Source organism: Vulpes lagopus, chromosome 11 (assembly GCF_018345385.1).
Source record: "Vulpes lagopus strain Blue_001 chromosome 11, ASM1834538v1, whole genome shotgun sequence".
Taxonomy (NCBI): Eukaryota; Metazoa; Chordata; class Mammalia; order Carnivora; family Canidae; genus Vulpes; species Vulpes lagopus.
Genome location: NC_054834.1, coordinates 82,675,837 through 82,688,930, shown reverse-complemented (window position 1 = coordinate 82,688,930; position 13,094 = coordinate 82,675,837). Strand labels below are relative to the sequence as shown.

The 13,094-nt window shown below is 36.2% G+C and overlaps 2 protein-coding genes across 3 annotated transcripts in view; one reads left to right on the top strand and one right to left on the bottom strand.

Annotated features, from left to right (window-relative positions):
- The window catches only part of GALNT5 (polypeptide N-acetylgalactosaminyltransferase 5), a 73,648-nt gene that overhangs the window by 7,260 nt on the left and 53,294 nt on the right, over window positions 1-13,094 (bottom strand). The gene's annotated exons all lie outside the window — the stretch shown is intronic.
- On the top strand, window positions 5,337-12,994 carry ERMN (ermin). Its single transcript, XM_041722723.1, has 3 exons — window positions 5,337-5,758; window positions 6,418-6,510; window positions 9,863-12,994. Exons 1-3 carry the CDS (start codon window positions 5,518-5,520, stop codon window positions 10,381-10,383), a joined length of 855 nt encoding a protein of 284 aa, XP_041578657.1. The 5' UTR covers window positions 5,337-5,517; the 3' UTR covers window positions 10,384-12,994.

Here is a 13,094-nt window from a genome sequence, read left to right as displayed (position 1 = left end):
TCCCTATATCAGACAAATTGGATTTTAAGCCAAAGTCTGTAATAAGAAATGAAGATAGGCACTATATGATAATAAAGTGGTCTGCCCAAAAAGAATATGCAACAATTGTAAATATTTATGACCCCAAATTGGGAGCATCCAAATATATAAATCTATTAATAACATACTTTAAGAAACTGGTTGATAATAATATAATAATAGTAGGGTCTTTAACACCTCATTCATAGCAATGGATAGATCATCTTAGCAGAAGATAATAAATAAGGAAACAATAGTTTTTAATGACATCCTGGACCAGAAAGACTTAACAGATATATTCTGAGCATTTCATCCTAAAGCAGCAGAATACACATTCTTTTTGAATGCACATGGAACATCCAGAATAGATCACATCCTGGTTCACAAATCAGACTTCAACCAGTACAAAAAGATGGAGGTCCTACCATGCATATTTACAGACCACAATGCTCGAAGTCAACCACAAGAAAAAAATTGGAAAGACCACAAATATATGGAAGTTAAAGAACATCCTACTAAAGAATGAATGGGTTAACCCAGAAATTACAGAATAAATTTTAAAAAAATACAAGGGAGCAAATGAAAATGAAAAAACAATAGTCTAAAACTTTAGACACAGCAAAGGTAGTGTAAAGAGGGAAGTATATAGTAACAGAAGCCTTCCTCAAAAAGCAAAAAGTGTCCAAAGACACAAACTAGCCTTACATTTAAAGGAGTTGGAAAAAGAATAGCAAATAAAGCCTAAAACCAGCAGAAGAAGGGAAATAATTAAGATGGGAAAAGAAATAAATGACACAGGAATTTAGAAAACAACAACACTAGAACAGATCAACAAAAATAGGAGCTGGTTCTCTGAAAGAATTAGCAAAACTGATGACCCCCTAGCCAGACTTATCAAAAAGAAAAGAGAAAGGACCCAAATAAATAAAGTCTCAAATGAAAGAGGAGAGATTACAATCAACACCACAGAAATAGAAACAATTATAAGAGACTATTATGAGCAATTGTATGCCAACAAATTGGGCAATCTGGAAGAAATGGATGCATTCCTAGAAACATATAAACTACCAAAACTGAAACAGGAAGAAATAGAAAATTTGAACAGACCCATCACCAGCAAAGAAATGGAATCAGTATTCAAAAATCTTCCAACAGACAAACAAGAGTCCGAGGGCTGGATGGCTTCCCAGGGGGAATTCTACTAAACATCTAAAGAAGATTTAATACCTATTCTTATGAAGCTGTTCCAAGAAATAGAAATGGAAGGAAAATTTCCAAACTCATTCTGTGATGCCAGTATTACCTTGAGCCCCAAACCAGAGAAACACTCCACTAAAAAGGAGAATTACAGACCAATATCCCTGATGAACATGGATGCAAAAAAATTCTCAACAAAATACTGGCTGATCAAATCCAACAGTACATTAAAAGGATTATTCACCATGATCAAATGGGATTTATTTCTCGGCTGCCGGGGTGGTTTGATATCTGCAAATCAATCAGGGTGATACAGCACATCAATAAAAAAAAAGGTTAAGACCCATATGATCCTCTCAATAGATGTAGAAAAAGCATTTACAAAATTGAGTATCCTTTCTTGGTAAAAACCCTCAAGAAAATAAGGAAGAAGAAATGTACTTCAACATCAGAAAGGCTGTAAATGAAAGACCCACAAATAATGTCATCCTCAATGGGGAAAATTGAGAACTTTTCCCCTAAGAAAGAGGACAAAGATGTCCACTCTCTTCACTGTTGTTCAGCATAGTGTTGGCAATCCTAGTCTCAGCAATCAGACAAGAAGAAGAAATGAAAAACATCCAAATCAGCAAGGAGAAGTCAAACTTTCACTGTTTGCAGACAGCATGATACTCTATATAGAAAACTGGAAAGGCCTCCCCCACCCCCTAAAAAGAATTGCTAGAATTGATACATGAATTCAGTAAAGTCACAGGATATAAAATCAAAGTACGGAAATCTGGTGCATTTCTATACACCATTAATGAAGCAACAGAAAGAGAAATCAAGGAATCAATTCCACTTACAATTGCGCCAAAACCATAAGATACCTAGGAATAAACCTAACCAAAGAGGTAAAAGGTCTGTATGTTGATAACTATAGAATAGTGATGAAAGAAATTGAAGATGACACAAAGAAATGGAAAAATGTTCCATGCTCATGGATTAGAAGAACAAATATTGTTAAAATGTCTATACTACCTAGAGCAATCTATACATTCAATGCAGTGCAGATTAAGAAAAAAAAAAAAAAACAGCATTTTTCACAGAACTAGAACAAATAATCCTAAAATTTGTATGGAACCAGAAAAGACCCTGAATAGCCTGAGTAATACTGAAAAACAAAAACAAAGCTGGAGGCATCACAACCCCAGACTTCAAACTGTATTACAAAGCTGTAATCATCACGACAGTGTGGTCCTGGCACAAAAACAGACACATAGATCAATGGAACAGAATAGAAAACCCAGAAATGGACCCACAACTATATGGTCAACTGATCTGTAACAAAGCAGGAAAGAATATCCAATGAAAAAAAGATAGTTTCTTCAACAAATGGGAAAACTGGACAGCCGTATGCAAAAGAATGAAACTGGACAGCCTTCCTCCACAACATATAAAAATAAATTCAAAATGGATGAAAGACCTAAATTTAAGACAGGAAACTATCAAAGTCCAAGAGGAGAAAACAGGCAGCAACTTCTTTGACTTTATCTGCAGCAATTTCTAGATACATCTCCAGAGGCAAGGGAAACAAAAGCAAAAATGAACTATTGGGGCTTCATCAAGATAAAAAGCTTCTGCACAGTGAAGAAAACAATCAACAAAACTAAAAGGCAATAGATGGAATGGGAGAAAATATTTGCAAACAACATATCTGTTAAAGGGCTAGTACCCAAAATCTATAAAGAACATATCAAACTCAACTTCCCCAAAATAATCCAGTTAAGAAATGCACAGAAGACATGAATAGATATTTTTCCAAAGAAGACATTCAAATGGCTAATAAACATAAAAGAAAATAGTCAACCTCAGTCATCATCAGGGAAATACAAATCAAAACCACAATGAGATATCACTTCACACCTGTCAGAATGGCTAAAATTAACAACTAAGGACACAAAAAAGGCTGATGAGGATGCAGAGAAAGGGGAACCCATTTGCACTGTTGGTGGGAACACAAACTGGTGCAGCAACCCTGGAGAACAGTATGGAGGAGGTTCCTCAAAAAGTTACAGATAGAACTACCCTACAATCCAGTAATTGCACTACTAGGTATTTATCCAAAGGAAACAAAAACGTTGATTCAAAGGGGCACTTGCACCCTGATGCTTATAGCAGCACTATCAATAGTAGCCAAATTATGGAAAGAGCACATGTGTCCATAGATCATGTATTGTGTCATATATATAAATCATGTATTGTATTATATTTATATATATAATGAAATATTATTACTCAGTGACCAAGAATAATGAAATCTTGCCATTTGTAACAATACGGGTATGTTGTTTTATGCATATTTTCTCTTAGTTTTATGCTAAGCAAAATAAGTCAGTCAGAGAAAGATAATACTATATGATTTCACTCATATATGGAATTTAAGAAATAGAATATAGTAGAAGAGATGGAAAAATAAAATAAGATAAACACAGAGAGGCAAACCATAAGAGCTTTAACTATATAAGACAAATTGAGGGTTACTGGAGGGGAGGAGTGTGGGGGGATGGGCTAAATGGGTGATGGGCATTAAGAAGGGCACCTGAGATGAGCACTGGGTGTTACATGTAGGTGATGAATCACTAAATTCTACTCCTGAAGCTAATATTACACTATATGTTTAGTACCTTGAATTTAAGTAAGAAAAAAACTGACCTCTTAATTCAGTGGTCACTATGATATTCTGAGAAATTAATACAGCAATTCTTATTATTTTTAAAAGCATTTGGCTACATTAAATTTCTGTTTCCGTTTGTCAGAGCATTTCATATGGTCTTAATCTAGATTTATCTAGATTGGATCTAGATGACTAATCCCTAGAAAATGCTAATCTACATTACAAAGAATCATACATCTTTTTATTATAGTCTGTTCTCAAACTGACACTTATTTTTTCAGTTGTATTTGATGCTATTGCCCTACCTGGCTCCATTAGGTCTTGAAGGATTTTTTTCCAATTTTTAAATTACTGGAGTACAATGAGTCAAATTGTCATATGGAAAAGAATGTAAAATTTTTTTTTTAAAGAAGCTTGTTTTCATGTTGTTTCTAACAGAAAGCCAGTTAGTGAATCATTCACTGCCATGAAAAATTTTTTGTATATCATGTTTGTGAATGTGCATGCATTTGAATTCACATTTTCAATGTCACAAGGAAAATATCATGTGACTTTTAAATGTATTTCATCGAAACTTTAATGAGTTTTCATTGTGTCATAAAACAAATTCTTAAATTAAAAAAACCAAAATAAAAAAATAAAAAGGAAAGGTTGGTAAGTTGCAGATGTTTTCCATGATTACCTGTTTTTTCCCAAGGGCAGACTGTGTTGGTGCTATATAACTTTATAGGCATCATGCAACATCAATAGGGAATATTGAAAATAAATCTGATTGGACAAAGGGGAAAGTTCATGGAGGAAGTGATTTTAGGGCTTCAAAGGACGATTTGGACTTCAATAAACATAAATAAATTAGAGAATAAGAAGCTACAGACCAGATGAGTTATTCTAAAATGAAAATTTTTGGTATTAACAAGATGGAAGCATTTTTGTTGTTGTTGTTGAATTTTTCCTTAGGTCTTTTCTCTGGGCTTCTGAAAATACACCGTGGAATCTGCTGCCAGAACCACTTACAATAAAGTTGTCCTATTTACAGGTTTTTTGATACGCTGTTTATTCTTTAATGAATAAGAAACGATGCCATTATCCCTTACAAAATAGCTGGGGTTTTACTTGAACAAAATCCGTTTGGAAGCGTTAAGCTGGTTACACAGAACTAATATGCCTCAAGGTGGTCATTCTCTCTGGATTAAAGCTGTGGAACAATTGTGTCTCCTGTTACAAGGAAAATGACAAAGGGCCATTATGAAAATGGACAAAAATCTCTGTTCCCAGAGGGGGACTGACAAGCTGAAAGTCCCCCTCGCCTTGCCAACACAAAAGCCTGATTGCCTCAGATTGTTTGTTTATGTAAATCAAAAGGCTGCCATTAATTCAACCAATGGAGCTGCCCAGTGACAAGGAAGGTGGTGATTGGCTGGGTGCTTTGCTCCTGGCAAATCTGACGAATCCTATTGCTTTTGTTGTAAACTCTATCTGGACACCTTTGGGAAAAGCAGCTTGTTATTATACTGAAGTAGATACTTTGTATTCATAGAGTAGGAGTTGGAACAGTAGAACCTGAAGGGGTAAGAACATAGTATCAAGGATCTTTTTGCTCAGTTTCCCCAAAGCTGTCTCCGCGTCTTCGGACTCAACTGTACAGAATGACAGATGTTCCAGGGACACTCAGCCAGGCTGAGTGCAATGGGGATACACCACCTGAGAATGGTCAACAACCCATCACTAAAACAAATGAGGGAACCAGTGATGTGGCTGGTACCCCACCATACTACAGGGTAGAGCCCCGTCTTGAAGACCTACCCACAGAGGGAAATCAGGAGAAAAGTGAGAAATTACAAGGGAACACGCTAGTCAACTGGTCCACCGATGAGAAGATTCTAAAAGGTAAAATATTTTCCTTCTCTTTGATTTGCTTGATTTAATTTGTAAATTCACTTGTGATTCTTTTGATAAACTATATGACAGGAATGTGCTGTCCATCCTCTCACTTCTGTCCCTGGCCCAATGTGGCCTCTTATTCTAAGGGGCTGAATAGCTAAGGACCAAACCTCTGCCTCAAGTCAAATCCAGGCTTATTTATTTGATAGATTTATGACCCTGGACAACCTCCCGAGTTTCCTAAAGCCTTAGCTTTCTCAGTTAGCAGGAGATGGAAATATTGGTACTGACATTTGTAGGGTTGTCATGAGGATTACTAAGTGTTTCTTAAATGTTAATTACTATTGATGATGATGATGATGATGAACAGCCCCATTATTATTTAAGCAAAGGGAATTCAGCATTTCAAGTTTTCCTTCTGAAATATATCTAAATGTATCTGAATTCATGGTTCTATATCTTATATAGATGGAAAAAGAGATATTATACTTATGTTTATAAATGGGAACCAATGAAGAAATGATTTGGGAGCATGAAATAGTTGATTTTAGTTATCACAATTGCAAATAAAATAGATCTACCTAGCTGGAATCTAAATTGATAATTTATTTAAACTCAAACTGCTTAAATATTACAGTGTCAATCTTGTGGGTTTTCCCCCCCAGAAAAACCAGAAGAGAATCTCTTTATTGTTCATAAGGCTATCACCGATCTTTCTCTCCAAGAAACAAGTGTTGATGAAATGACATTCAGAGAAGGTAAGAGGAACTTCCATTTTGTACACAGACACTGTCTGACTGAACACGGATGGCAGTTTTTACATGGGATGTTGTGTGAGTGTGATGTTGAAAAAGCAATCCAGGCAATACCTTCAAAAGCTTAAAGCTGCTATAGGCAGATAAGGGAGTCGTCCTGATTATCTGTAGGTTTCACCTTAAAATGTATTCCAGAAGCATCAAGCCTGAGACTGCATGGATTGGTATAACTGATTGGCATGCCTTGACATGACAATATGATATCAGCCTCTTAATGAGTTAGGCCACTAAATCAATCCATTTGTAAAATTTGTTTAGCATCTTTAAATCTGTGTCAGGCATTTGTGAAATGTGAATGTTTCAAAAATGTTTCAAAAATGGGTTTATCCTAAAAGCTGACCATTTACGTACATTTAAAAATAATATTAAACATTTATTTGACCTATAGAAAAATTCTAGGCCTCTGATGTAAGCAGAAAATGGTTATCTAATTCTTGTTAAAGAAATCTCCCAGGTCATGAAGCTAATTTTAATTCTGTTCTCTTAGAAAATGAGGGAATAAAAGGAACATTGATTTTTAAGTGACTTATATTTTAAATAAACTCAAGAGATTAAGAAACACAAGATCTTTTAGATTTTACTTCTAAGAAGGTATCTACGTTGAAGCAATTTCCAAATCAAGTGCAGGATAAACACGTATTAATTAATCACTCATTTCCTCTTTTGCAACCATAAACATCTTATCTCAAAATTGAAGTCGGTTCATTAGACCTGAGCAATTTAGCTTAGTTAGGACCTTAATAGGCAAAATATGGAAGAGATTATTTTTTTTTAAAAGTATTAGTTGCAAAAAAAAGTATTAGAACATCACATAAAATAGTAGATGCCAAGGGAGACAGAGATGTGATTGGCAGTTTCTTGGGTTTGTCCACTGTGCCTGGACACCTCTAAGACTACCTGCTGTCCCTACGTAGTGATAGAACAGCCATTATTGTAGTAACATAATAAGGAACAACCATTATTAAGCTTTTACATTATCACAGGTAATTTATAAAACTTAAGCCTTAAGTCCCATGAAATGAACTAAATAACTGCTTTGCCCTAGTCTTTCTGTTTCCAATGTAGCAAGTTCTCAGAGACAGAGATCTCCAAGTCCATCTAGAGACTCTTTCAAATTATTTTTTTAGGATTTATTTATTTGAGAGAGAGAGAGAGAGAGATAGCAGGAGGAGGGGCAGGTAGAGGGAGAGGGAGTCTCAAGCAAACTCTGGGCTGGGTGCAGAGCCTGCCTGGGGCTCCATCTCATGACCCAGAGATCACAACCTGAGCTGAAACCAAAAGTCAGACACTTCACCAACTGAGTCACCTAGGCACCTTGAGACCCTTTCAAATTTCTGATCAGCAAGTCCACTGGAGACACCAATTTGCTAGGATCTTTCATTTTTATCAAATAGAGAATGAAAGCAGTCTGGATTTTTTAAGTAGATGGTGTCAGGGTGAATTTTTCCCTGAATGAATCCTTTTGTGTTTGGTGGAACATATGTTTTTCCTGTAAGACACATGTTGGTGTCTTCTGTTTTCACAATGACAAACAGCTATAAAGTCTCCAAAGAGAATACTCCTGGGTTGAAAAATAGCAAGATGCTAAAAATATTGAGGGAAAGCTATAATTTAAATTCAAGATGTAATTTTATGCATGACAACTCCATGCCTGAGTCATGATGTGAGCAAAAAGATCAGCTTCTTTGGTTCTTGTGGAAAAATAAGAATAAAAGAAAGCTTATGATTATGGAAAATATTCTAACATACATTTATTTATAATGTAAAGAACATTAACTGGGTGCCAACAAGCAGATAGGAACTGGTACAACTAGTTAGGAATAATAGTCCATCCTTGCCTCTATCTCTTTTTCTAAGTTTACAATCTGATTCCTGTAGCTGGGAAAACAAAAAAATGAAAAGAGAATGAAGAATCTTGACTGGACTTGTGGATACTTTCAGTGAAAGTAGAAAACTGGTGGGGAAAGACAAAGAGAAACATTGCCTCTCATTTTATTTAAAGACTCTTATGGTGTTGAAAAGGAATAGTGACAAAGGATACAATCTAGACTATATTTTGGAGTCACGCATAGACTAAAGCTTCCCACAGAAGTCTCTTTAGAGGCGAAAGCCCAGAGAACAACCTCCACTCTGATTAATTCTTTTTAGCATGCTCAATAAATATTGTTAAGGATATGCTGATGTGATCGATTTGAAAAATAAAATTTGAAATGAATTAAGCCTTGTAAAAGTCACCACATGGTGTCAAACAACTTGAGTTAATTAGTTGTTATTAGGGGTATGTCTAATGTGACAGCTAATCTAGCCCTATATAGCAGTGACCTCAGCATGATTTTTAAAGGTTGGCTCTCTGGAAATCAATGACAAGTCTTAGACTACATTGTGGGTGCTTTGGCGGGCTTGGTGTCACAGTTAGCCCAGCATATGACTCCTGGCTTCCACCCATGGCTTCCAGCTCCTCTTTCTGTAACTGGTACTGTAGCACAACTCTGAGAAGCTTGGTGGCAAAAACTTGGTGGCAAAAACTGACTGTGTTACTCTGAGCATGCCCAGATGTGGGAAGTCATTGTTTTAACTACTAGAAGAAAGCCTTTTTTCTCCTGTGAGATATTTTAAAAATTTTTCTTGGGGAATGTGTGTGTGTGTGTGTGTGTGTGTGTGTGTGTGTGTGTGTAAGAGATAGGTCCAAATATATTTTATTTTCTATGTTCACATTTCCAGTCACCACAGGTTAGACAGGATTTTTAAAAGTCTGTCTAAGGAATACCAGTTTCACTAAGATACAATAGTCTACAACAACGACAAAAAAGTTGCATGGTCAAATGAGGTTGAGGCGTCAACTTCTTTGAGGTTTACAATATTCATTGGCATTTTATTTTATTTTATTTTTTAAAAGATTTTATTTATTTATTCATGAGAGACACAGAGAGAGAGAGAGGCAGAGACACAGGCCGAGGGAGAAGCAGGCTCCATGCAGGGAGCCCGACGTGGGACTCGATCCTGGATCTCCAGGATCATGCCCTGGGCTGAAGGCGGCACTAAACTGCTGAGCCACTGGGGCTGCCCTCATTGGCATTTTAAAGAGTTGGGTAAATTCTGAAGCTTACTTAACTGTGTTTAGTGCAGTATTTCCAAACTAATTTGATAGTACAAATCCATTTTATTGTGTAGACAGAACATATTATTAACCCACAGAATAATAGCCTATAAATCATGTGTGGGAAAATGATTGTCCAGAAAAATAATTTAAAGAATAAGAGTTGGGTATCTCAATTACCAATTGATTTTGCTACAGGCCACCAATGGGAGAAGATTCCTCTGAGTATCAGTAACCAGGAAATAAGTAGAAAAAAAGAAAGGATTGCTGAACAACCTCTAGAAGAGAAAGAAGAGGAGGATGGGAAGAACAAAGCTGACCAGGCAACTGAAATCGAATGGTTGGGATTTCGGAAACCTAGCCAGGTTGAGGTGTTCCATTCCAAACATGACGAGGAGCAAGAGGTTTGGGATGAAGAAACTAATAATGATGATGATGACGATTGCAATGATGATGAAGATGAAGTTCGAGTGATAGAATTTAAGAAAAAAAATGAAGAGGGTTCTCAATTAAAAGAGGAAGGTGATGCAAATGAGGACTCCCCACTGAGCAGCCCCAATTCCCAACCTGTGACACCTGAGGAGCAGCCAACCTTTGGGAAGAAGGGTGATATCTCTAGAAATGCTTATTCAAGATACAATACGATATCCTATCGGAAAATCAGGAAGGGGAACACGAAGCAAAGAATTGATGAATTCGAGTCTATGATGCACTTATAAATTAAACGGAACTGAGAAATTCTCCTGCCCACTAAAGCAAAAGCTAATTCTATTTTCCCGAAATGCGTCTTTGCAGGTCTTATTTGAGTCGTCCCCTTTAAAGACGTGAAACCTTAATCTCTGTTTCACTGTAGAATAATATGGAAATAATCCTAGACAAAATTCAGTCTGGTAATCAAAAAGCTTTAGATTCATTCGTGGGCATTTGCTTTTTAAAATTTCACTAATACAGCCTTGTGTGATAAGCACTAAACAGCAAACAGCAAGCACCCCTGGAGAATCTGGCATGATTTAGCTTTAAAAGTAGCAACACTGGGAAATACAGTCATTAAATGAAAGAGGACTATTAGAAGTGACCTGTATTTCTTTTGGTGTCTTTCTTCTTGTACACTGAGGGTGCTAAAAGTCTGGTATTAAACCTCTCTTTCTTTTAAACATGTTTTTATAGACCTTGGCAATAAGCTGTCCAAAATGCTTTGCCTTTCCTATTATCTTCAGAAAAAGATTTTAAGTGGTTTTCCTTGGCATGTACAGAGTGAAAATCTGTATAGGCCTCCTTCCTAGGTGTTACCATTCACTGAATTTTCTCACTAGAGGGGCTGAGCAATTGTCAGGAAAATTCTGTTGACTAATTGTTGGCTTTATGTGCTCAAGATGAATAAAATCCATTGTGAGGTTGATACAGGGAGAGGCTAGAAGATTGGTGGGCAATAGACTGAAGAGTCAGATAGTTTATTTCTGTGACTGAAAATATAAACCTCGTCTAGCACAGTTAAAGTCATTAAAAGCAAAAATGACAGCTTTAGCACAATTTTAAGAAAATATCCCTATTACCACCCTTTCTCTTAATAACAGTATCTCAGAATAATTTTGTTTCCTTAGAAGCCCAAGACGACTCTAGTCATAACTATACTAGTTACTATGAAAATGGAAATAATTATCTTAGGATATTTTCAAAGTAGAGTGTGAGCATGTATTTTTAGTAAGAAAGCTCTGATAGTGGTTGAGAATATATAATTTACTGGACCTCAGCCCAAATCAAGATGCTTAAAATTGTGCCTGTGGAGCTTCACTCAAGCCAGTATGTCAAATAATCTATTGAATATTTATGAAAGGGAGAGTCTATATTTATATTCTTAGATAGTTTCATAATTTTTCATTTCAGGCTTCCATATATATCACCCTGAACTTTCTGTCACCACCAATAAGGATATTTTTGGCTCTGCAAATAAAAAGACAATTCCTTATTGTCTGAATGTAATACAGTCTTCATTGTACTATTCAACCCTTTGTTTATTTCTTTTTTCATTTTGTGGAAAAAAACCCGGGTTAGGCCTTCTTAGATTATTGCTTATTTATGTGTAACAAATCCCACACATTCTAATGGAAAGTTCTTCAGTTCTTCCTGGTCATATAATATATTTCCATGGTATCATATACTATTATTTACTGTTTACAAGACTCAATTTTGAATTCAAGATTAAAGCACTCCTTTTATTCTTTCAAACAGATATTTTGCAACTTGATCCTATAAAAGGTCTGTCACTCTTCATCTGCGGAACCTATAGATTTCATTCTTGATCATGCAAGTTTTCAGAATAAAGCTAGGGAAATCAGGTGTCTACTGATAAATTTAGGTAAAAGATTGGTGCATTATGACAATTTCCTATTTATTTAAATCCTCTAAATCATTTCACGTGGACAACCTATTTTCTTTTCTGGATTACTGATGACCCCTACGATTTTCTACCTAACTTCAAAACACAGTGTTGTGTTACCTGTCATGGAACAGGAGAGTATTGTTAGCCTGCCATCAGCAGTGCCTGCATTTTTAATTGTTCCAGCAGAAGCACTGAATTCCTGTGGAGGTTGAGTGACTGGGTGGTCTGTGGCCACAGTCTATCGTGTCATATGGCCAAGCGACTGGCTCTAATGGGGATCCAACACATAGTAACCCTGGCCTTGTCAGTTTTGTGGCTCTTACCATATAGTTAACCAACCATGAAAGATTTTGTCAACCATGACTTTTTTGGGTATGTTCAATGAGTCAATGCCTAGTGCTTAGGGATGAGGCAGTGTAGCTACAGAAGAGCACTGAAACTACTCTTTGACATTAATTCCCATTGCCCTGGGCTGCCATCTTACACTAAGGCCACAGAGTTAAGTGATCATAAGTAACACGATGAGGTTAGGTGACTGTTTGATTTTTTGTAACCTAGGAAAGGCAAGGGAATGGTTCTAATTTCATGAGGGATATTTAACATATTAGACCCTCCTACAGGACAAGTTAGAACACAAACTGGTAACCATACTGGAAGATTCACTGCTTTTACGATTCCAGGGTCAGGGTAGAAGAAAGGCTCTGGTACCTGGTAGGAGGGAGAATTGACTTATTGTGAGAATGTTGATATTTCTTACATGACTTTTAATTTTTCTTGGTTTTGGGGTGAACAGGAATTAATAAAAGCTCTATTTCTTTGTCAATATAAATTTACCTTTCATATAATGCTACATTTGAAGACATGGAATATGTCAGAATCTATCATCTGTCTACAATTTAAATAAAGAACTGCTATGTCTGACTTGCTCTCAATAAAGGTTTGTGTCCTTGTTTTTGGTGTCTAGAATTTATTCTCTTTCACTGCACTTCAAAATTTAGGAAGAACCCTTGCCTGTCAGCAGCTATTAAAGACCATTAGTAAATGTGGCTT

Coding starts and splice junctions, on each gene's coding strand:
- ERMN (XM_041722723.1), top strand. CDS start 5,518: ATGACAGATGTTCCAGGGACACTCAGCCAGGCTGAGTGCAATGGGGAT. Junction 5,759..6,417: donor CGATGAGAAGATTCTAAAAG/GTAAAATATTTT, acceptor TTTCCCCCCCAG/AAAAACCAGAAGAGAATCTC. Junction 6,511..9,862: donor TGAAATGACATTCAGAGAAG/GTAAGAGGAACT, acceptor ATTTTGCTACAG/GCCACCAATGGGAGAAGATT.